The sequence below is a fragment of the Myodes glareolus genome, chromosome 22 (assembly GCF_982192425.1).
Source record: "Myodes glareolus chromosome 22, mMyoGla1.1, whole genome shotgun sequence".
NCBI classification, from domain to species: domain Eukaryota; kingdom Metazoa; phylum Chordata; class Mammalia; order Rodentia; family Cricetidae; genus Myodes; species Myodes glareolus.
This window is the reverse complement of record NC_142047.1, coordinates 13475643-13497313: the sequence shown is the minus strand read 5'-3', so window position 1 is coordinate 13497313 and position 21671 is coordinate 13475643. Positions and strand designations below refer to the sequence as shown.

At 49.1% G+C, this 21671-nt stretch overlaps 3 protein-coding genes across 6 annotated transcripts; 2 read left to right on the top strand and 1 right to left on the bottom strand.

Moving 5' to 3' along the window:
• On the top strand, nucleotides 1–4732 carry Calr (calreticulin). Its single transcript, XM_048434703.3, has 9 exons — nucleotides 1–160; nucleotides 519–620; nucleotides 812–1015; nucleotides 1976–2070; nucleotides 2160–2369; nucleotides 2452–2565; nucleotides 2733–2876; nucleotides 3806–3898; nucleotides 3992–4732. The coding sequence occupies exons 1-9, from the start codon at nucleotides 70–72 to the stop codon at nucleotides 4184–4186; spliced, it is 1248 nt and encodes a 415-aa protein (XP_048290660.3). The 5' UTR covers nucleotides 1–69; the 3' UTR covers nucleotides 4187–4732.
• A 1597-nt stretch (nucleotides 4733–6329) lies between these two features.
• On the top strand, nucleotides 6330–14296 carry Rad23a (RAD23 nucleotide excision repair protein A). Of its 4 annotated transcripts, none has more exons than XM_048434707.3 (9): nucleotides 6330–6904; nucleotides 8362–8523; nucleotides 8666–8847; nucleotides 8973–9028; nucleotides 9167–9294; nucleotides 9513–9591; nucleotides 9681–9814; nucleotides 11542–11639; nucleotides 11786–11980. In XM_048434707.3, the coding sequence occupies exons 1-9, from the start codon at nucleotides 6833–6835 to the stop codon at nucleotides 11841–11843; spliced, it is 969 nt and encodes a 322-aa protein (XP_048290664.2). In that variant the 5' UTR covers nucleotides 6330–6832; the 3' UTR covers nucleotides 11844–11980. The 4 variants fall into 4 exon arrangements, with proteins under 4 accessions (XP_048290664.2, XP_085538336.2, XP_048290662.2 ...); XM_085682210.2 differs by lacking the exon at nucleotides 11786–11980 and adding an exon at nucleotides 14179–14296 and having other exon boundaries at nucleotides 6351–6904; nucleotides 11542–11706; XM_048434705.3 differs by having other exon boundaries at nucleotides 6380–6904; nucleotides 9684–9814; nucleotides 11542–11706; nucleotides 11788–11980.
• On the bottom strand, nucleotides 12980–16012 carry Gadd45gip1 (GADD45G interacting protein 1). The gene is made up of 2 exons (XM_048434708.3): nucleotides 15634–16012; nucleotides 12980–13346 (listed from the first exon to the last, which is right to left on the bottom strand). The coding sequence occupies exons 1-2, from the start codon at nucleotides 15981–15983 to the stop codon at nucleotides 13028–13030; spliced, it is 669 nt and encodes a 222-aa protein (XP_048290665.2). The 5' UTR covers nucleotides 15984–16012; the 3' UTR covers nucleotides 12980–13027.
• Nucleotides 16013–21671: the final 5659 nt, after the last annotated feature.

Sequence of the window (21671 nt, the reverse complement as noted above, 5' to 3'; positions counted from 1 at the left end):
CAGTACTGCAGAGTCGCTGCCCGACGGTCGTTTTAAAGGGACCGTGCGCCGCCGCCCCCTCGGCCCGCCATGCTCCTTTCGGTGCCGCTCCTGCTCGGCCTCTTCGGCTTGGCGGCCGCAGAGCCTGCCATCTATTTCAAAGAGCAGTTCTTGGACGGAGGTAAGGTCTGGGCCCGCCTCGATGCTGCCTCAGCGGCGACTGGGCCTGGAGCCCATGGCTGCCTCGCCGTGTGTAAATGTAATTACGGTTCAGAGGGCCAACACTGTGGCCCCGGGGGACTAGAGCCGCGGGCGGTTCCTGTTGTGCGTCCTTGGGGGCCGTGGAAGGCACAGCGGTTTCCCGCGCCCGGAGTTAGGGTTCGTCCGAGGACCTGAAGCCGGCTCGAGGTGTCAAGTTCGAGGTTGGGATGGAAATCCCCCTCCCCGCCCCCACCTGCTTGTGACTTCTGACAGACGTTGGGTATGGGGGCGGGGGTCAGCGGGCCGGCTGATCTGACTCTATGCCGCCCCCCCACCAGATGACTGGACCAACCGCTGGGTCGAATCCAAACACAAGTCCGATTTTGGCAAATTTGTCCTCAGTTCTGGCAAATTCTACGGGGACCAGGAGAAAGATAAAGGTAAGAGGCAGAGAGTGGGTGTTCAGATTGAAGACGATTTCCTGGAGGAAGCTGTAGTCAGCACTCGGAGTTTGGGCTTTTCCCCGGAACCCGGGAGCCAAGGACAGGTGGGGGAAGGAAGGGGAGGTCATCAATGCCCTTAGAGGGCTAGGGTACTCGGGGGTCCGCCTGACGACACTCCCATCCCACAGGGCTGCAGACAAGCCAAGATGCCCGATTTTACGCGCTGTCCGCTAGATTCGAACCTTTCAGCAACAAGGGCCAGACACTGGTGGTACAGTTCACGGTGAAGCACGAGCAGAATATCGACTGTGGGGGCGGTTACGTGAAGCTGTTTCCGGGTAGTTTGGACCAGAAGGACATGCACGGAGACTCGGAATACAACATCATGTTTGGTGAGTGGGGGAGGGCAGCCAGTGGGTGTAGACTGACCCTTTGATATCCAGAAAATATCCAGAAAACTGGTTTTCACAACCATAGAAAGCACTTGAATGAGGATCATTTTTTTCCTGAAGGGATAACTAAAGGGTTAATCTATTTTAGTTGTAGATTTTTGTTGGTCATTTGTATGATTAGTTCTAGATGTTTCCAAATCTTAGAAATGAAGTCGATGACTTAATTTAAATCACTGGAAGCCCTTTTGAGTGCGTTCATATTTATGCATGTATGTTTGGGCACCCTAGTGTCAAGGTCGGAGGGCAACTTCAGAAATCTCTTCTGTCATTTGGATTCTGGCATTTGAGTTCAGGTTGTCAGGCTTGGTGGAAAGCACTGATTTACCTCTAAGCCGCTTTGCTGATCCTAGAATGGTAATCTTTTCAGATTTGTCCTGAGTTTAAGAATCAGGTCTTTGACCCTGAAGTGGTGGCACATGCCTTTAATCCTAGTACTGGGTGTAGCAAAGGCAGGTGCATCTTTGTGGGTTCCAAGACAGAGATATGTAAAGAGAGCCTGTCTCAGAAAAAGAAAATAGAATCGGGTCTTTATTCCTGGCTAGGTATACTGGTGCACACATGTGATTCCAGCATTTAGACCACTGAGGTAGATTAATAGTTTAAGGCCAACGTGAGTTATTTGTAACAGTGTTCTCTGTTAGAAACAAAATGGACTGGAGAGATGATTCAGTGGTTCCAGAGAACACAGGTTCAGCTCCCAGCACTCAAATGGTAGCTTCGGGATCCTTTATCTTGGTGGGTGGCAGGGTGTCCAGTTCCTGCTTCTGACCTCTGAGACTCCTGCATATGCGAGGTGCGCATACATGCACATGGAAGTTAAGTAGGCGAGGCTAGGTCTTTCTCTTACGGAGAGGGCTAGAGCCTGCCTTAGTAAGCAGCCTGTGTTTGCTGCTTGTGTAGGTCCAGACATCTGCGGTCCTGGCACCAAGAAGGTTCATGTCATCTTTAACTACAAGGGCAAGAATGTGCTGATCAACAAGGACATCCGGTGTAAGGTGTGCCGGGGTAGTCATTTAAGTGGCTGTTGGGGGAGGCCCAGGCAGTAGCCTGGTGGGAGGGGCTACTCACCACCTTCCCTCTTCAGGATGATGAATTCACGCACCTGTACACGCTGATTGTGCGGCCAGACAACACGTATGAGGTGAAAATTGACAACAGCCAGGTGGAGTCAGGCTCCTTGGAGGATGATTGGGACTTTCTGCCACCCAAGAAGATAAAGGATCCTAATGCTGCCAAGCCAGAAGACTGGGATGAACGAGCCAAGATTGATGACCCCACAGATTCTAAACCTGAGGTTGGTGCTCGGACAGTGGCTCTTCCGCCGTCATAGAGTGGAGGGCACCTGGGCCCACTCTGACCTCCATGTGTATTCCTAGGACTGGGACAAGCCTGAGCACATCCCTGACCCTGATGCTAAGAAGCCCGAGGACTGGGATGAAGAGATGGATGGGGAGTGGGAACCACCAGTAATTCAGAATCCTGAGTACAAGGTAAGCTGGAGTGGTGGGGTGTGGCTCACAGGTCGGATGCTTGCCTGTGCTCTGTAATTAATACTGCACTGCAGAAACAAAACAAGACGGGCATTGGGGTTCTCTGCAGGGTTGTTGCTTGTACTGAAGAATATGTCTACCTCTATTTACCTGGTTCTCCTCTGCAGGGCGAGTGGAAGCCACGTCAGATCGACAACCCAGATTACAAGGGTACTTGGATACACCCGGAAATTGACAACCCTGAATATTCCCCGGATGCCAACATCTATGCCTATGATAGTTTTGGTGTCCTGGGCCTTGATCTCTGGCAGGTGAGACACAGGAAAGACAAAAGATTGTTGGCAAACCTTAAGTTGTAGGATCATACTGGTAGTTCTGGAGGAAAGAACCAACCTCAAGGTGTCCAGACTCCAAAGCGGTACATTTTATGAGGCATTTCTTGTGATACCTTTTTCTTCATAGCACAGGAGAAAGTTGGGGTTTGGGGGGCAGGGAGGGGTTGGGTTTCCAGATAGGGTTTCTCTGTGTGGCCCCAGCTGTTCTGGAACTCACCCTGTAGAACAGACTGGCTTCGAACTCAGATCTATCTGCCTTTGCTCCCCTAAGTGCTGGGATTAAAGGTTTGCGCCACCACCACCTTGGTAAGAAAGTTGGTTTTATTATTATTACGTTTTATTTTGTATTTATATGGGTGCACATTACAGAGATCAGAGAAAAGCTAGAAGTTGATTCTCTTCACCGTGTGTATCCATCCTAGGAATCAACTCTGGCAGCAAGTGCCTTTATTAGCTGACACCTCATAGGTGGTGTCTGGCCCCATTGAGCACCTAAGCCAGTAGTAGTACAGGTCACTAGGGCAGAAGTTTACGTCCTGAAAGCATGGCTTTTAAACTTCAGTATCCCCTTTTTTTTCTTTTAAGAGTTTTGAGGCAGGGTGGTCTTGGTATATATCCTTGCGTGTCTTGGGGTTCACCATGTAGCCCAGTCTGGCCTGGAGTTCTTTCCTCCTTGCCTTTCTACTGCACCAACATACCTGCCATGCCCCCACCCCCACCCCTTTTTTTTGGCAGTGTTTCACTATGTAACACTGGCTGTCTTGCGACTTCATAAAGAGTCTAGCCTCTACCTCTTCAGTGCTAGGATTCAAGGCATGTCCTACCAACACCTTGCTGCCTCACATGTTCAGAGCCAGGGCTGTCAGAATTCACTGCTGACCATCTGTCTTTTCATTCTTCCCCAGGTCAAGTCTGGCACAATCTTTGACAACTTTCTCATCACCAATGATGAGGCCTATGCAGAGGAATTTGGCAATGAGACATGGGGTGTCACCAAGGTGGGCTGGGGTTCCTGTCTTACCAGGGTTCAGCTATGGGGACTGGGAGGCAGGTGAGAACCAGGCACTAAAAGGTGTGGTCCGTCCCCACAGGCTGCAGAAAAGCAGATGAAGGACAAGCAGGATGAAGAACAGAGGCTGAAGGAAGAAGAGGAGGACAAGAAGCGCAAAGAGGAGGAAGAGGCTGAGGACAAAGAGGATGAGGATGACAGAGATGAAGATGAAGAAGATGAGGATGAGAAGGAGGAAGATGAGGATGCCACTGCCCAGGCCAAGGATGAGCTGTAGAGGCCATACCACCTTGCCTCCAGGGCTGGACTGAGGCCTGAACACCCCATTGCAGAGCTGGCTGCTCCCAATAATGTCTCTATGAGACTCAGGAACTTTTCATTTTTTTCCAGGCAGGTTCAGATCTGGGGTGGATTTTGATTTTGTTCCCTGCCTCCCCCGCCTCCTTTTTTTTTACTGGTGTTTGTCCTAATTCTCCTTCAGCCCTCAACTCCTGGCTTCTCATTTTGAATCAACATCTTTTTCTTCTGTCCCTTCTCCAACCCCTGGTCACTACCCTCCAACTCCAGGGAAAGGGGTGTGGAGGAAAAGTCATAGGCTTGAGATTGCATCTGCTCTCCTTCCTGGATTTCGGAGGAGGGCAGGAGAAAAGGGGGTGGTGTCTCCCCTGCCCCCAGCACTGAGGAAGAATGGGGGTCTTCTCATCCCCTTTCTCCCTTGCCCCCAGGACTGGGCCGCTTGTGGGGCAGCCAGTTCTAGCACAGCTCACACTGAGAGTGTAAGAACTACAAACAAAATTTCTATTAAATTAAGTTTTGTGTCTTCCCTACCGTGTTTCCTTCTCTGGGAGGATGTACGTCAGGGAGTCAAGTGGCTCTTCAGGGTGCTGGTGGCTCATGCTTGAGCTATTGGAGTTGACCGAATCCCACAGAATGACATTGGTACATATATATGTATGTATGTATGTGTCCTGTAATCTCAAGCAGGAGAGCAGCTGTCGATTTGATTTTGTTTTCTAGACAGGATTCCTCCATGTAGCTTTGGAGCCTGTCCTGGAACTCACTCTGTAGACCAGGCTGGCCTCGAACTCACAGATCTGCCTGCCTCTGCTTCCCAAGTGCCAGGATTAAAGGCGTGTGCCACCACTGACCAGCTAGCCGACAAGTTTTGATGCCTGAAGTCCCCCTAGTAATTCCCTTGTCCTAGCAGCAGATGTGTGATGAACAGACTGATTGCTGACTGAGCTTAGTGACTGCTAGGCAGACACTTGAACCTTAATCTTAACCATCTATTACATGCTGGAGCTGGGCATGGTGGTGCTCACCTTTAATCCCAGCACTTTGGAGGCAGACAGGCGGATCTCTGAGTTTGAGGCCAGCCTGGTCTACAGAGCAAGTTCTAGGACTGCCAGGGCTACACAGAGAACCCTGTCTCAAAGAGTAGGCTAGATCTCTTAGTCTGCTTTCTGATACTGCCACGTAGGATAGTTGAGCAGTTTAAAACCTGGCATTATTGGAGTGAATGCTAGTAAGTCATAGTCAAGGAACTAAATTCAGAGAGTGACTGGTTTAGCCCAAGTGCCCGTATTTCTAGAACTGAGCTGATAGAAAGGGATTGGTTATGTTCAGTTGGAGATGGCTTACCAAACATGCTCTGGGTGCCTGCCTTACCACAAGGGGAAAGGGGACTGAAAGGATCGGGGTCCCCACTGTTGGGTCACAGGCTTGCCATTTAAAGTTGGAGGTGGGCAGGAGGCCTGTGGTCTTTAGAAAGAAACTGGTCTTGGCTTTGCCAGTTTTGAAGGAGTCTGTACTCAGGTGGCTGGAGAGAGGCAGGCCTTTGGGAACTGCCTGGTCACTGTGTGGTGAAGCATTAGACAAAGCAAGCTCCATAGTGAGTAGTGAGTGGTTAGTTTTGCCTGGGAGGATGTTGATGCTTGTGTTCTCTTTACGAGAGCCTTGGCCTAGCTTCACTGCAGCCCCTTAAATCATCTTCGATGTGCTGTCCCCCCTTCCAGGACTGATGTTTTCATCACCTTTTAGTTATGTGATGGTGACTTAAGGCTTCTTGAAATACCCCTTACCTCCCAGAAAAACGTGGGTGCAAGCAAGGGAAATAAATCTATGGAGGGAGAACTGTATTTAGCATAAAGGAGCCTTGGAAAACGTTAAATATTTTTGAGGTGTTGAATGGATTGCCAGTCATTGAAATAGCACAAAGAGGTAGGGCACCCATGAACTAGGAAGAATTTATTCCAAAAATTAGTAAGATAGCCCATTTGATACCCTGTTTCTTGTATTTGGTTATGAGCCTAGTCATTTACAGTTAAGTGGTGGTGGTGTATGCCTTTAATCCCAGCACTTGGGGAGGCAGAGGCAGGTGGATCTCTGAGTTCGAGGCCAGCCTGGTCTACAAGAGCTAGTTCCAGGACAAGCTCCAAAGCTACAGAAAAACGCTGACTCGAAAAAACTTTTTTAGAAAAGTTACTGTTTATATGTTTGAGATATGTGGTAACTTCACTTGCTTTCTGCTAAACTAGTTTGATCAGATCTGAATTTGGGCAACTAAACCTAAAGCAAAAACCATAAAAACTGGTAGTGCGTGGAAGTGGGTGCATTAGAAGCCATTTTGCGGGCATGTGACATCACTATTGATAAACATGACATCATCCAGACAACGTGATGTTTGCTCGGCCCCTAAAGCGAAAGCTGAATTGTTTGCGCATGCCTAAGGCAGGGAAGTGCTACCACGCATGCTCTAGAGGTAGAGGCGGGTTCACAGACGGGTCACATAGCTGATGTGCGCGCGCTTCTCACTTGCCCCGGAAGCGCTGGGAGCACGGCGCAGCTGGGCGCTAAGATGGCGGCGGCGTGAGTTGCATGTTATACGAGGATCCCGGGGCTGCCGCATTGCTCCGGCCTCGCCATGGCCGTCGTCATCACACTTAAAACGTTGCAGCAGCAGACCTTCAAGATACGCATGGAGCCTGAGGAGACGGTGCGGGCCGGAGCCCGGGTGGCGGGAGCGACCGGGTGCCGGGGTGGGTGGGGGCAGGGAGGCCTGGAACCAACGGGAGGGGCGGGGAGGACGTGCGGCCGGGCCCTGCTGCCCTCCCCCAGCGGCCCGACCTCCTCGGATCCCCCCGATCGGCCCTGCCCTGCCCCGGCAGCTCGGCCGCCATTCCCTGCCTGGACCCAGGGCGAGTCCCCGGGCCCGCTCCGGTGTCAGCTGCCGGCTCCGCGTCCCAGCCTGCAAGCTGCTCGGGTGGCCCAGTTTGGCATCAGTGGCCAAGAGGTGCCAACTGGTGACGACAATGTTGATGATAATAAATGGTCTTAATCTTAATAGTTTTGGTGGTCCGTGTTTGTTGGCCGTTTATTCTTTCCCACTGTCATCTTGCTGAATCTGCAAAATAGCATTGTCCCTGGGGATTCCTGCCTTTCTCCGTTTGACAACCTCAGAGTTAAGGAACTTTGCCATGGTCACAGCAATGGCAGACACAGGGTTAATTTTTTTTTTTTTTTGTTTCATGTAACAGACAGCAGCCTAAACATGCTGCGTGAACTTTTGTTTGCTTTTGCTTTTTGAGAGTGGGGTTTTGTTATTCAGTGTGACTTTGAACTTTCTGGGCCTCAAGTGATCTGTATTGACTTAGCCTCCCAAGTAGGTGATAACTACTGGGGCCACCTCCCCTGAATCTTCTCAAATATACTTAAAGCTACTGGTATACCCTAAGTGAAGTCTAGCCATTGTGGTCATGTCTATGATCCCTGAACACTAAGGCCAAGATGGTATTTGAGTTCCAGTCCAGTCTAAGCTACATAGTTCTAGGCCAGCCTGGAGTACAGAATAACAAAGACCATGTTAGAAAAATGGAAGGGAAAAGGATGTCTCAGTAGTTACAGAACAGAGGCCAGTGGTGGGTATACCCTTTCGTTTCCTTATTACTGTTTCCCTTCTCAACCACATGGCATCTAAAATACAAATTTGCTTTTCTCACATCATTGTCTTCACATGAGAACAGTGACTGATGTGTGTTTTGTTCTGTTCCACAGGCTGTTTAAAACAGGGTGGCGGGATGGAGCTCTGGTAGAGCTGCCACCATCACACCTATGTGTGAATACACACAGACACACTCTGAGCAGCTTCAGTGTCTGGCCTATAACAGATTGCTGTCAGCTGGCCAGAATGAATTGGAATCTTGTATGATTGAGAGCAAAGCTTTTTCCCTAAAGTAAAAGGGTCAGGAAAGGAGTCTTTATTGTATTTGAAACAGCCTCATTATGTAGCTCTGGCTAGCCTGGAACTCAGTCTCTCCCCAGTGTTGGGGTTAAATGTGTGCACAACCATGCCTAGACTTCACTGAGGGTATCTTTGGATGCTAGTGCTACTTGTGACCACACACACACCCCACATTATTAGTCTTGTTTATAATACCTTACTCCTTATTCCAGGTGAAGGTGCTGAAGGAAAAGATAGAAGCTGAGAAGGGGAGAGATGCTTTTCCTGTGGCCGGACAGAAGCTCATCTATGCTGGCAAGATCTTGAGTGATGATGTCCCCATCAAGGAATACCATATAGATGAGAAGAACTTTGTGGTTGTCATGGTGACCAAGGTGGGTAGATTAGCTGGGATGCTGGCAAAGAGCTTGTGTGCCCAGGAGAGATTAGCCACAGGCAGGGTGGGGCTGTGATGGGGCAGGATGTTGGGGCTTGATAGGGATGCTGCTGCCTGATCCCTTTTTCTTGTTGTCACAGACCAAGACTGGCCAGGTTACTCCAGCACCCCCAGAGGTCTCACCTACTGCTGCCTCGGAATCCTCCACACCTTTCCCTCCGGCCCCAGCATCAGACATGTCCCATCCTCCACCTCCCAGCAGAGAGGATAAGAGCCCATCAGAAGATTCAACCACCACAACATCTCCAGAATCCATTTCTGGGTAAGGAAGGGACAGTAGCCTTACCTGTGCCCTGTCTTTTGCACCTTCCAGTGTGGTCCCATGCACTTGCGGGGAGGGCAAGCCACCAGAAGCCAGGGTCCGATTTCTCTCTCTTGAATTTGCAGCTCTGTTCCCTCTTCAGGTAGCAGCGGGCGAGAGGAAGACGCAGCTTCCACATTAGGTGGGTGGGTGGTCCTCAGGGCAGAGGCGACTGGGAGCCCCAGCCATCAGCCTTTGACAGCCTTGTCTGGGTATGGGAGGGTCTGGGAGCTGCCCTTCTGTGCTCCTGGTGACCCTGGCCCTGCTGCTCCCTTCACAGTGACTGGCTCTGAGTATGAGACGATGCTGACCGAGATCATGTCCATGGGCTACGAGAGGGAACGGGTTGTGGCCGCGTTGAGGGCCAGCTACAACAACCCCCACAGAGCTGTGGAGTACTTGCTCACGGTGAGGGAGTCTCCAGGTCTCGGGACCTCAACAGGAATGGAAGTGGAACCTCCCCATAGGCTCTTGGGTGTTGTGTGTTACCACTGGAGGCTTCCCAAAGAGGCTGGACAGAGAGCATGGAGGGCGGGGATGAGGCCTTCCTGTTTCCTGTCAGGCTGATAATTTGGGAGGGGGAAGTGGCTCTGTTGGAGAGAACTAAAGAGCAGGATCCCTGACAGGGAATTCCCGGAAGCCCCGAGCCCGAACATGGTTCTGTCCAGGAGAGCCAGGTACCAGACCAGCCGGCCACAGAAACAGGTGAGCAGGATGCACAGTGTACATGTGGGCATCTGCAGTCTAGCTCAGGAGCCCTGCAGGGGTCTCACCACACCTCTTCCTGCCACTAGCAGTGGAGAACCCCCTGGAGTTCCTGCGGGACCAGCCCCAGTTCCAGAACATGCGGCAAGTGATTCAGCAGAACCCAGCGCTGCTCCCTGCGCTGCTCCAGCAGCTGGGCCAGGAGAACCCTCAGCTCTTGCAGGTGCGGTCCAGGGTGAGGGAACTGAGACAGATGCCTTTTCTAGTTCTTTATGGGAATACCCAGGGACATAGCTTTGCTCCGAGAAAGCAGAAGTATAGCACAGGTTCAGTCCCTTGCTGTCTGATGGCCTCCAAGGTCATGTGTAATTGGACTTCAATGAGGTATGGATGCTGTTGACATCCCCCTGCAGAAGAGGTCAGGCCCAGAGCACCAAAGCAGGCTGCCTGCCGCCTGCCATATGTCTGGGTTCTAGACTCTGGCCACAGCATTCTTTTTTTTTTTTTTTTTTTTTTTTTGGTTTTTCAAGCAAGCTTTCTCTGTAGCTTTGGAGCCTGTCCTGAAACTTGCTCTGTAGACCAGGCTGCCTTCAAACTCACAGAGATACCTGCCTCTGCCTCCCCAGTGCTGGGCTTAAAGGTGTGTGCCACCACTGCCCGGCTCAGCATTCTTCTTGAGTTCTTGCTGTACTGTAGCTTCTCTTCCTGCTTCTCAGTCTTGGCTTTTTCCTGATCTGACCTGAACCTGTGTCATCACACCAGAACCCCTGGACCGCTCTCAGCTGAACTATGAGAGGACTTCCTGGACCTCTGAGTTTTCAGGCCCGCTTGTTCTGCCCTGAGCCTCTGACGGCCTCCTGGGGACTGTTTCTGCTTCTACCCTAGTGGCAGCCACTTCGCCCACCCAGTGTCCTGTTTCTTTCTCTTTCTCTCGTGTCTCTTCATTCTACACAGTGTCCCTGGTGACCGTCCACCAAGAGGCTAAATTGTCTGATGTCTGCAGAAGCAAAGGGTTGCATCAGAACCTCTAGATTTTCAAGTACAGTGTATTTAACAAACTCAGGCTGAGTGTGGTGGTGTACACCTGTATGCCCAGCACTTAGGCTGAGGTAGGAGGATCACTGGACTTGAAGTCAGCTTCTTGAAATAGTGAGATCATCTCAAAAAAGAAAGAAAAAAGATAAAGGTTGCACAGACTGAGAGTGTGCCTCAGTAGTGGAGTGCTGGTGCTTAGCAGGTTGAGGCCTGGGTTCACTCGCAACGTGACAGAGAAGCACCTAAGTTGCACTCCCCTGTGTGCCACAGGAGAAAGGTCTTCCCAGACTTTCTGTGCTGTTCATGCCACAGAGCTCTTTTGAGACTTGCCATCCCATTAGATCCACCCAGGGCATTTTCACTTGGTGCTTGTTTTAGCCAGAGGCAAGCTCTCCTCTTCTGCAAGACAGTTGATCCCTCCCAAAAGGCCTCAATAAGTTAACTAGCAAATCTGCAGCTACTTGGTTTGAACCTTTGTTTTTATTTAGTCTCACTATATAGGTTAGGCCGGCTTCAAACTCATGGTGATCCCCTTGCTTCAGCCTCCCGGGGGCTGGGATTACAGGTATGAACCACCATGCCTAGCTTTGGTACATTTACTTTTTTGTTTTATTGAGACATTTAATTGAGACATTACATAGCCTTGGCTAGCTTTAAACTCCTCTGTAGACCAGGCTGGCCTCAAACTCAGATCCTCCTGCCTCTACCTCCCAAGTGCCAGGGTTAAAGGTGTATGCCACCATGCCCGTCTTCCCAGCTTGGCACCTTAGCCCTACCTTGACAGTTTATACATGATTGTTTGGCCAGAGTAGGCACCTTCAGAGTGTTTGACAGTTTGGTGTGTAAGCAGAGCTGTGGTGGGACCTGGGCATATGGGACAAGGACTGTGGATTGTCACCCTTCTCCTCCTCACAGCAAATTAGCCGTCACCAGGAGCAGTTCATCCAGATGTTGAATGAGCCCCCGGGGGAGCTGCCGGACGTCTCTGATGTAGAGGGCGAGGTTGGTGCCATAGGGGAGGAGGCTTCACAGATGAACTATATCCAGGTGACGCCGCAGGAGAAGGAAGCTATAGAAAGGGTAAGAGGCCTGGCTGAAGAGCCACTCATGGTGGGCAGCCCCATACCTCCCTCCTTCTTACCCCTGCCCATCTTCCCACAGCTGAAGGCACTGGGCTTCCCAGAGAGCCTGGTGATCCAGGCCTACTTCGCGTGTGAAAAAAATGAGAACTTGGCTGCCAACTTCCTCCTGAGTCAGAACTTTGATGATGAGTGATGCTGGGAGGCTAGAATGCCCCCACCCCACTCCACAAAAGTTTTATAAAAGAAAAAGTATATATATATATACACACATATATATATTCATGTTTATTTAAGAGGAAGAAAAAAAACAAAAACCATTTAAAGAAAAAGAAAAACCACCTAGCCCAGATTCCCACCTTCCTGAAGAGGCCCCTGTTCCCATCTCAGTCCGACAAGACCTGGGCCAGACAGCTGTCCCCATCCTCTTAACAGAGCCCAGCCTGCTCAAAGTTGCTGGCAAGACCAGGAGGCGACAGATGGGCCCCTCTTGGCCTCTGTCCCAGCTCCCTGCAGCCAGATGGAGAGGCGCCTGCCTGCTTCCCCATCCCTGAAGCATCCCCAAGGACAACCCACCTCCCTCCTCCATGATGAGGGGAAGCTGGAGCCCTAAACTTTTATCCTCCATTGGAGTGGCCCAAATCTTTCCATCTGGAGTGAGTTCATTAGAAGCCCAAGGCCTTCTCCCCAGACTGGCCTTGGCCTCCAGCCTGGAGAAGGAGGTAACATCAATTCTGAAGGCCAAGGCTACCCCTGCCCCAGGGCAGAACCATATCTCTGATAAAGGTTTTGAAGTGAATAAAGTTTTAAAAGTGAGCCCTAATAATGGTGCCTGCCTACTGGAGCTTCTCACAGCAGCCTATGAATCTGTGAGCTAGCTGGGGCACAGGTGACATAGCATGCTGAGACGTGGGGAAGAGGCTTGTGATCCTCACAGATGGGGGCCCTAGCATCTCTTCCCTCTGGAAACTTGGGCCCCTGCCCCAGCTCAGCCCTAGAAGGGCTGCTGCTCCCTCTATCATGCAGTCTGTTTGGCTGTACTCCCCCCGGTAATTGGCTAATTACTGGAGATTAATGTTGGTAAACAGAAGCCTCCTTCTCTACCGCCATCTGCTCCTTCATTATTTGCCCATCCATCCCCTTTCTCTGTCCCTGAAGCCCCAGTTCATGGCATGGCCTAGTGTCCAGGTGTGGACACAGCCCGTGGAGCATTCTCCCACCCCAGGTGTTGTGGGATGAGCCGGGGGCCCAGGAAGTCACAACTTGAGGGAGAATGTGTAGAACAGAGCTGTCAGCAGCAGGTTTTATTGGGAAAGGGACTTTTAGGAACTGGGCTCCCCAGACACTTCTGGGTCCTGGGCTTCGGCAGAGGCCATAGCAGCAACTCGTGCCTCCTTCTTCTGCCGCTGTTTCTCCTCTTTGAGGCGCTTGCGCTGCTGCTTGTCTAGGTCCTGTAATAGTTCCTGGAAGCGGGCACTCCTTGGGTCCACGTGGTAACCCAGGCGCTCCTGGGCCTCAGCCTGTAACCGGGCCCTCCGCTCCTTGTCAGCCTGAGCTTTCTCCCAGCGTTCTCGCTTCTGCCGTCGCCAGTTCTCAATCATTTGTGGCATCTTGGCCATGCACTCTGAGATGTGCTGCTCCCTGCAGAGGAAAGCAGGCAGTAAGGGGCAGACCAAGTCGACCCTGGATTCCACCTACCTGTCTACTAAACCATCCTCATGCCCGTGTCATGGCTCCTTCCTTGATTTCACTGCTATGTCTGCCAGGTCCAAATTCAGGCACAGAAACAACTAGATGAATGTTTTCTTCCAGCCCTATGAATTTTTTAGTTACACTCATATCTCAGTCTTAAGACAGTAAAACTTTAAGAATCAAGCCTTAAAACAGGAAAGGACTATTCATCCAGCTAGGGTGGGACACATGGGGAACCAGCTCCATCCTACACTGCCAGCATGACTCTGGACAGTTGACATGGCTTCTCCAGACCTCAGTTTTCATCTGTACAAAGGGCGATCTTGTCCTTTCAAAGTTGAGAGGACAAGGTTAAATACCAGGAACACATTTCACTTGCCTTGGACCCTGCACCAGAAGTGGCATCATCCAGATGTCTGTGACTTCCTCCATTTCCCTGCAGATCTGATTGCGCACATGTCCCTCCTTTGCTGACGCCTGCCCTGGACTTCAGGGCCCAGCACTATTCTCATCTCCATTACCCAGCCACACTGACGGAGTGCCTCAGGGCACACTTTAGGCATTTTTTAAAAATTTATTTATTATGCACAGTATTCTTTCTGCATGTATGCCCGCAGGCCAGAAGAGGGCGCCAGATCTCATTACACCATGTGGTTGCTGAGAATTGAACTCAATCTTTGGAAGAGCAGGCAGCGCTCTTAACCACTGAGCCATCTTTTCTCCAGCCCCTAGGCATTTTTTAAAAATTAATTTCCTTTCTTTTTTAATTTTTTTGAGACAGGGTTTCTCTGTGCAGTCCTGGCTGCCCTGGAACTCACTCTGTAGAGGCTGACCTTGATCTCACCGAAATCGGCCTGTCTCTGCCTCCTGAGTGTTGGGATTAAAGGCCTGTACTGCCACTGGGTTGAAGTTTTCTTAAAAGATGGGGTCTTACTATGTAGACGTGGCTGGTCTCAAAACTCAGCGATTTACCCTGCCTCTGGCTCCAGATGGCTAAGATTACAGGTGTGCTTTCATCATGCCCAGTTTACTTATGATAAAGGGTCTCACTGATAGGTGTGAGGACTGTCCTCAGACCTCACACCCTGCCTCTGAACCATGTCTTCTCCAAAGTTACAGTCATGTGTCACTAGGCTTGGCTCAACTTCAGGACCTTTGCACTACCTGTTCCCCCTTCTGGGAACTTGAGATTTTCCCAGTAACTATAACTTGTTATATGGGGCTTTGCTCAAACATACAAGGGCTAGCAAACTGATGTGTTCTCCTGCATGCCTGCCCCCCTTTTTGTTTTTTTGTGTTTTTTTTTTTTTTTGAGACAGAGTCTCTCTATGTAGCCTTGGCTATTCTGGAACTCATTCTAGACCAGGCTGGCCTCAAACTCACTGAGATCAGCCTGCCTCTTCTTCCTGAATGCTGGCATTAAGGGTGTGCACTACTATTGCTTGGCCCCAGCATGCACTTTTTTTTCCTCCAAGACATTATTTCTTTGTAGCTTTAGAGCCTGTCATGGAACTAGCTCTTGTAGACCAGGTTGGTCTCAAACTCAGAGATCCACCTGGCTCTGCACTCTGAGTGCTGGGCTTGCACCACCATCGCCGGGCTCCAGCATGCATTCTTAACCGTGTTTTGTCCTTTTGAGGGTCCCTTGTCATGTGAAATTCTTGTCTGTTTTGTTTCCCATTGTGTGGATCCTCAGATTCTTGCACAGAATGTTAGTAAAGAAAAAATAGTTGAGGCTGGGCCTGGTACAGATATACGGAAGGTAAAGGTAGATGGATCTAGAGTCAATGCCAGTCTGGAAACATATAATGAGTTATGGCTAACAGTGAGACCTGTTATATATATGTGTATATATAAGGGCGGGCTAGTGATACAGCTCAGTAGTAAAGGAAGGGGTAAAGTAGCACAAGAACTGCAGTTGAGTGACTACAAGAATTTACCTAGCAGTTTGTGGGGGTTGGTTTGGTTTGGCTTTTCAAGACAGGGTTTCTCTGTAGCTTTGGAGCCTTTCTGGAACTCGCGCTGTAGACCAGACTGGTCTCGAACTCACAGAGAGATCCACCTGTCTCTGCCTTCCAACTGCTGGGATTAAAGGCTTGCACCACCACCGCCCGGCCAGAAGTTTGGTTTTTCAGTCAAGTGAACATGTATGATAACCCTACACCACAAGGACTCCGCATGCCTCCAAGAGAATTCGTGGTTTCGGGGTCGTGGGTTACCTGCCCCCATAACGCACCTGGCACGACGCCTTGCCTCCTGGGCCTGCTGCTGCGTGCGCAGCGACTCTTGCATGGTCGCTAAACTCGGGTACCATTCTCGCTCCTCCACCTCCAACTCGCGCAGCTGCTCCGGGGATGGCCACAGGGAGGCGGGGGCCACCCCGGACTTGGCGCCGTACCGCGCGAACTGCTTCGCCGCATATCGCGGCCCTAGCTGCCATCGTGGGCTCAGCAGATTCTCCGGGTCTGGCCAGTGGGGCCCGGGGCGGCGGCGCGGGGGTGGCGGCGCACGGTAGTTACAGGACCTGGGCCCCAGAGCCACGGAGAACCGCAGGAGACGGCACGCCTGCATGGCGGACGCCGCCATCTTGGCTGTGGGTCCTCGCGGGCGGCGGGCTGGCTAGAGCGCTGCCTGCGCGGCGGAAACCGGGGGCCTCAGGTAAGGGAGCCAAGGAACTAGACTGGAAGATTGTAATCGGTGCCGTAGAAGTGCACATTTAATGCGGGAGGCGGTAATTTGTTAAAATAATATATGTGACCAGGCGTGGCCATATATTATAAAATATAACATTGATCCCAGCACTCAGGAGGGAGAGGCAGGAGGATCTCTATGAGTTCAAGGCCAGCCTGGTCTATAGAGCTTGTTCCAGAACAAGCTCCAAAGCTATAGAGAAACCTTGTCTCAATACAAAACAAAAGCAAAACTTAAAACTGGCATTCTAGTAATATTTAAAATAATATATTTAAACTAGCATTTTAATTTTTAGTTTTGAAGTCTTGTTTTAATTATTTCCATTTTATTTTATATTTTATTTCCCCCACATATGCCTTTTTATCTCTCTAATGTATTAAATATTTTCATCTTAGTATCTAGGTTCATGTTGCCTCTTAAGTCTTTTTGTTTGTTTGTTTGTGTAAGCATTGCAGCTCAGATAGAAAGGGATCCTGGCAGTCGGGAGCCAAGGAGTGCCAAGTATTACGGCTTGGATGGAAAGAGTATTGTCTGCTCTTCCAAAGGTCCTGAGTTCAATTCCTAGCAAACACATGGTGGCTCACAGCCATCTGTAATAGGGTCTGGTGCCCTCTTCTGGCCCGCAGGCATACACACTGACAGAATATTGTATACATAATAAATAAATATTTTTAAAAAAAGTATTCTGGCAATTGGGAACCAAGCACAGGTAGTCACAGTAGGCAGAGCAGGTTACAGCCCTGCCCCAGGGAAAGGTTTCCCCAATCTAACAGCTCTGCTCCTCCATCAGGAGAGGGTTTCCCCAGCGAAGTTGTTACAGATCTACATTGGTCGTGTGTGTGTCGTGTGTGTGTGTGTGTGTGTGTGTGTGTGTGTGTGTGTGTCCCGTAACAACTCTGCCTAGCTGAAACCCCAGTGAGTGGAAGTGGGGATGCTCTGCTGCAGGGCAAAAGTTGTTACTTCTCTCGTGCGCTCCATTTCTGTAAAGGAAGTTCTCACCCAAGCATCATTCAAGAGGGAAGAATCCAGGAGAGTGGCTGCCTCTGCCAGGATAGAAAAGGCAACAGCAAACTCAGCGGGTGCAGAGCTTATGTAGGGCTTCTCAGAGGCAGAGTTTTTCCAGGGAGATTTTCAGGCTGGGAATTGGTCAGATTTCAGTCCCTTGAGCTCAGATTGGCTAGATCTCTGTTCAGGGATTGGTTTATTTTCTGCTTAGTTGCTTAGGGGTAGAGTTGGCTCTGGTTTCAGAGCCAAAGTGTTTCTTTCACTGGCCCTCTTTAGCCTTTTGGCTCTAATTTCAGGGCCAGGACATATTTCTTTCACTGGCACTGATTCTATGGCCAAAATGTGTTTCTTTAGCTCTAGTTTCAGGGTCAGGGTGTGTTTCTTTGGCTGGCCCTTCCCCATACAGTTTGTTCAATTTTCGAGACCTGGTTTCTCTGTGTAGCCTTAGCTGTCATGATTTTTGGTCTACAGGTAGACCAGGCTGACCTCGAACTCAGAGATTTTCCTTTCTCTGCCTCCTGCATGCTGGGACTAAAGGAGTATGTCACCGTTGTCTGGCACATTCTAAATCTTTTTTTTTTTTTTAATACGTTGTGTGTGTGTGCCTGCGCAGTGCCAGTAGCGACCAAATAAATCCCCTGGAGTGGCCTTCCAGGCAGTTGTCAAAGTGCTTGGGTACAGGGAACTGAACTCAAGTCCTCTGGAAGATCAGGAAGTGCTCTTAACTTCTGAGTCATTTCTCCAGCTCCTTGCATTACATCTTGTTTGCTCTTGTGTCTTTTTGAGTAGTGCTGGCTGGCCTAGAACTCACTGTGGCCTAGGCTGGCCTCAGACCCACAGAATTCTGCCTGCCTCTGCCTCAGCAGTGCTGAAATGAAAGACCTGAGGACCCCCCGCCCCATGTCCATTTTGCCTTATATCTTAAACATTTAAGATCTACTCTATGGGCTCTTAGTTATCTGACTCTGTTGAAGGCGTGCTTGCCCAGCACACACAAAGCCCCGGCTTTTATCCTTGCACTGTCTAAGAGATATAGTGGTGCATGTCTGTTAATCCCGACACTGGAGAGGTAGAGGCAAGATGATCAGATTCAGGGGCATCCCGGGCTACATAGCTTTGCATTTCCCACCCTTCCCCTTCCATTTTTCTAAGAGTCTCACATAGCTCAGCCTAGGCTTGGATTCCTATCTTTCCAGTGCTAGGATTATAGGCATGCTTCACTGCATCTAGCAAGATTTACTTAGGACTAAGGTTTTTTATTCTTTGCTTTTTGGATTTTTTAGATAGAGTCTCATGTATCCCATGTTGGCTTCAGGTTTGCTATATATATGAGGCTGGTTTTAAACTCTTGATTATCCTGCCTCTGCCTTTCAAGTTCTGAGAGTAGAGCATGTAATACCATTCCTGTTTAAAATTTTATTTTAAACATTTTGAATGCTTTTACTCTTTTAGATTTAGTTTTTAAAAATATTTATGACTATAAATATTGTGAATGTATTCATGTGTGTTCAGAAGTCTACTGAGGCCAGAAGGGAGTGTTCAGTCCCCTGGAACTGGAGTTCCAGGCAGTTGTGAGTTGCCCGATGTTGCTGGGAACTGAACTCAGATCTTTTGAAAGAGCAGGAAGCACTCCTAACCTCTGTCTTAAGCTTTATTGTGCACATGGGGATTGAGTTAATTATCATGAGAGGAAAACATTTTTCCAAATTGTGCTGTACTTAAATATGCCTAAAATAAACTGTTTGGTGTCAGACTCTTGATTTAAGCCAGCACTAGCTGCTGAGTCCTCTTGAGCCAGATTTACTTCTTGCCTCACTCAGGCCATTACTCTGTTGGCCCTAGTGTTTGCAGAGACCCCCACATGTATGTGTGTGCCTGTGTGTGTTCGGATGTGGATGGGTGCCCTCAGAGGCCAGAAGAGGGTATAAGATCCCTGGAACTGGAGTTTCAGAATCACCAGCACCACAGAAACTGGGCATGATGGTGAGTACCTGTAATTGTAGCATTCAGTAAGTGGACAAGAAACTAAGAATTCAAGGTCATCCTGAGCTACATAGAGTGTTTAAAGCAGGCCTGGCATGTAATACAAATTCTAATTGTTCTTAATAATAAGAACCCGGAGTCAGATATTAGGGGTGAAAGCTGAGAGATGAGATAAGCAGTGCAGGCAGCCACTAAAGAGACCTTTTCCTTTTACTGAATACTCAGGCTGAAGGGGTGATCCTGTCTCTACACATCCTTAGACTGCATGCTATCTCGGTGAAACCTCAGACTGCACCTGAGCTCCTGCCTCCACCTCCCTAGTGCTGGGATTAAAGGTGTGCACTACCACTGCCTGGCCTCTGGAGCTAACTAGTGGCCCTCTCCGCCCTCTGATCTTTAGGCAAGCTTTATTTGTTAGATCACAAACAAAACATCACCACACTGGGATATGTGAGATTCTGTTGTTTCCAAAAAAGACGTAATCAACTGAGTGTGGTGGCACAGGCCTTTAACCCCAGCACTCAGGAGGCAGAGATGGGGGGATGTCTGAGTCTGAGGCCAGCCTGGCCTACAGAATGAGTTCCAGGACAGATAGGGCTGTTACGTGGTGAAATTCTGTCTCAAAAAACCAAAAAAGGGGGGCTGGAGAGATGGCTCAGAGGTTAAGAGCACTGATTGCTCTTCCAGAGGTCCTGAGTTTAATTCCCAGCAACCACATGGTGACTCACAACCATCTGTAATAAAATCTGATGCCCTATTCTGGCCTGCAGGCATACATGTAGACAGAACATGTAGACAGAACATTGTAGACAAAATAAATAAATAAATACATCTTAAAAAAAAAGCAAAGAGGATTAAAAGAAAACAAAAAAGGAAAAAAAATACATGATTTCAAGATAGGTGTTTTGGTGCACACCTTTAATCCCAGCACTCGAAAGGCAGAGGCAGGTAGAGTGAAGCTAGCCAAAGTTATGTATCTAAGACCTGTGCTGTCAAAACAACAACAAAAATAGGGTTTCAAGAAGCCCAGGCTGACTAAGTAGCTAAAGCTAACCTTGAATGTCTTGTCGTCTTTCTACCTCCACCTCCCAGCTGCTCAGATTTGTGCTGCCAACCCCAGCTCTTCTTTTTCTTTACTTGTGTGTTGAGACAGAAGAGGGGACAGAAAGTTGGGACGTGCTAGGCAAACATTCTACCACTGATCTAGATCGTCAGACCTACAGTGTGTGCGTGTGTGTGTGTGTGTATGTGTGTGTGTGTGTGCTGTGGATTTGTCTGTATGTATATATGTTCATCATCTAGATTGTCAGACCTACAGTGTGTGTGTGTATGTGTGTGTGCACGCGTGCGCTGTGGATTTGTCTGTGTGCATATATGTTCATCTAGATTGTCAGACCTACAGTGTGTGTGTGTGCTGTGGATTTGTCTGTATGTATATATGTTCATCATCTAGATTGTCAGACCTACAGTGTGTGTGTGCTGTGGATTTGTCTGTGTGCACACATGTTCATATCTGAGCATGTGGAGGTCAGAGGTCAACTTGGGAGTCATTCCTCAGGCACCATCACCTCAGTTTTGGAGATGGGGTCTCTGATTGGCCAGGAATGCCCTCTAGGTTAGACTGGGTAGCTAGTGAGCCCCATGGATTTGCCTGTCTTAGCCTCCCCAGTGTTAGGATTACAAGCATGAATTATCATACCCACCTTTTTTGTTTGTTTTTAAAGTAATTTTAAAGATTCTTTTCAGATTTATGTGTATGTGTGTTTGCTCACATGAGTGTTTGCATGCCAAGTTCATGCAGTTCCCGCAGAGACCAGAAGAGAGCATCAGATCTCCTGGGACTGGAGTTCCAGTTGTTTGTGAACTGCATGGGTGTGGGGAACTGAACTTAGATTCTCTGTAATAACTATAACTGTTCTCAACCTCTGAGCAATCTCTCATATGTATCGATAGATAGATAGATGGATAGATAGATAGATAGATAGATAGATAGATAGATAGATAGATAGATAGATAGATGGATGGATGATAGGTAGGTAGGTAGGTAGATAGATTTGTAGGTAGGTAGGTAGATCATGAATCTACTGATACCTTAGTTATCATCTGTGCACACAGCCCTGCGGTCAACACCCTGCTGGCCACTCAGGCCTTGGCCTGGAGGACCTTCAGGTCCTGCAACCATGATATATAGGTTTAAACTAAGTCTCTGTTGTTCTATTTACCAACAAAGACTCAGAAGTCAGATGTGGGGTGAAAACCTGCTAGATCAGAGAAGCCGAGAAGCAACCAGCTGACCTTCCTTTTTGACTGGAGACCCAGATATTTTATGTCAGTTGTGGCTATTGTGAAGGGTGATGTTCCTTTGATTTCTTTCTCAGCCCATTTATCATCTGTATAAAGGAGGGCCACTGATTTTTTTCCCCGAGTTAATCTTGTATCCTGCTACATGATTGAAGGTGTTTATGAGTTGTAGAAGTTCCTTGGTAGAATTTTTCGGGTCACTTATGTTAACTGTCATAGCATCAGCAAACAGTGAGAGTCTGACTTCTTTTCCGATTTGTACCCCCTTGATCTCCTTTTGTTGTCTTATTGCTC

What these genes read in the sequence shown, in the direction of transcription:
- Calr (XM_048434703.3), top strand. Translation starts at nt 70, where the DNA reads ATGCTCCTTTCGGTGCCGCTCCTGCTCGGCCTCTTCGGCTTGGCGGCC. An exon ending in ACAAGGACATCCGGTGTAAG is followed by an intron (nt 2,071 to 2,159) that starts GTGTGCCGGGGT and finishes TTCCCTCTTCAG; the next exon opens with GATGATGAATTCACGCACCT. An exon ending in CCACAGATTCTAAACCTGAG is followed by an intron (nt 2,370 to 2,451) that starts GTTGGTGCTCGG and finishes GTGTATTCCTAG; the next exon opens with GACTGGGACAAGCCTGAGCA.
- Rad23a (XM_048434704.3), top strand. Translation starts at nt 6,833, where the DNA reads ATGGCCGTCGTCATCACACTTAAAACGTTGCAGCAGCAGACCTTCAAG. An exon ending in AGAACCCTCAGCTCTTGCAG is followed by an intron (nt 9,815 to 11,541) that starts GTGCGGTCCAGG and finishes TCCTCCTCACAG; the next exon opens with CAAATTAGCCGTCACCAGGA. An exon ending in AGAAGGAAGCTATAGAAAGG is followed by an intron (nt 11,707 to 11,787) that starts GTAAGAGGCCTG and finishes ATCTTCCCACAG; the next exon opens with CTGAAGGCACTGGGCTTCCC.
- Gadd45gip1 (XM_048434708.3), bottom strand. Translation starts at nt 15,983, where the DNA reads ATGGCGGCGTCCGCCATGCAGGCGTGCCGTCTCCTGCGGTTCTCCGTG. An exon ending in GAGGCAAGGCGTCGTGCCAG is followed by an intron (nt 13,347 to 15,633) that starts GTGCGTTATGGG and finishes TTTCCTCTGCAG; the next exon opens with GGAGCAGCACATCTCAGAGT.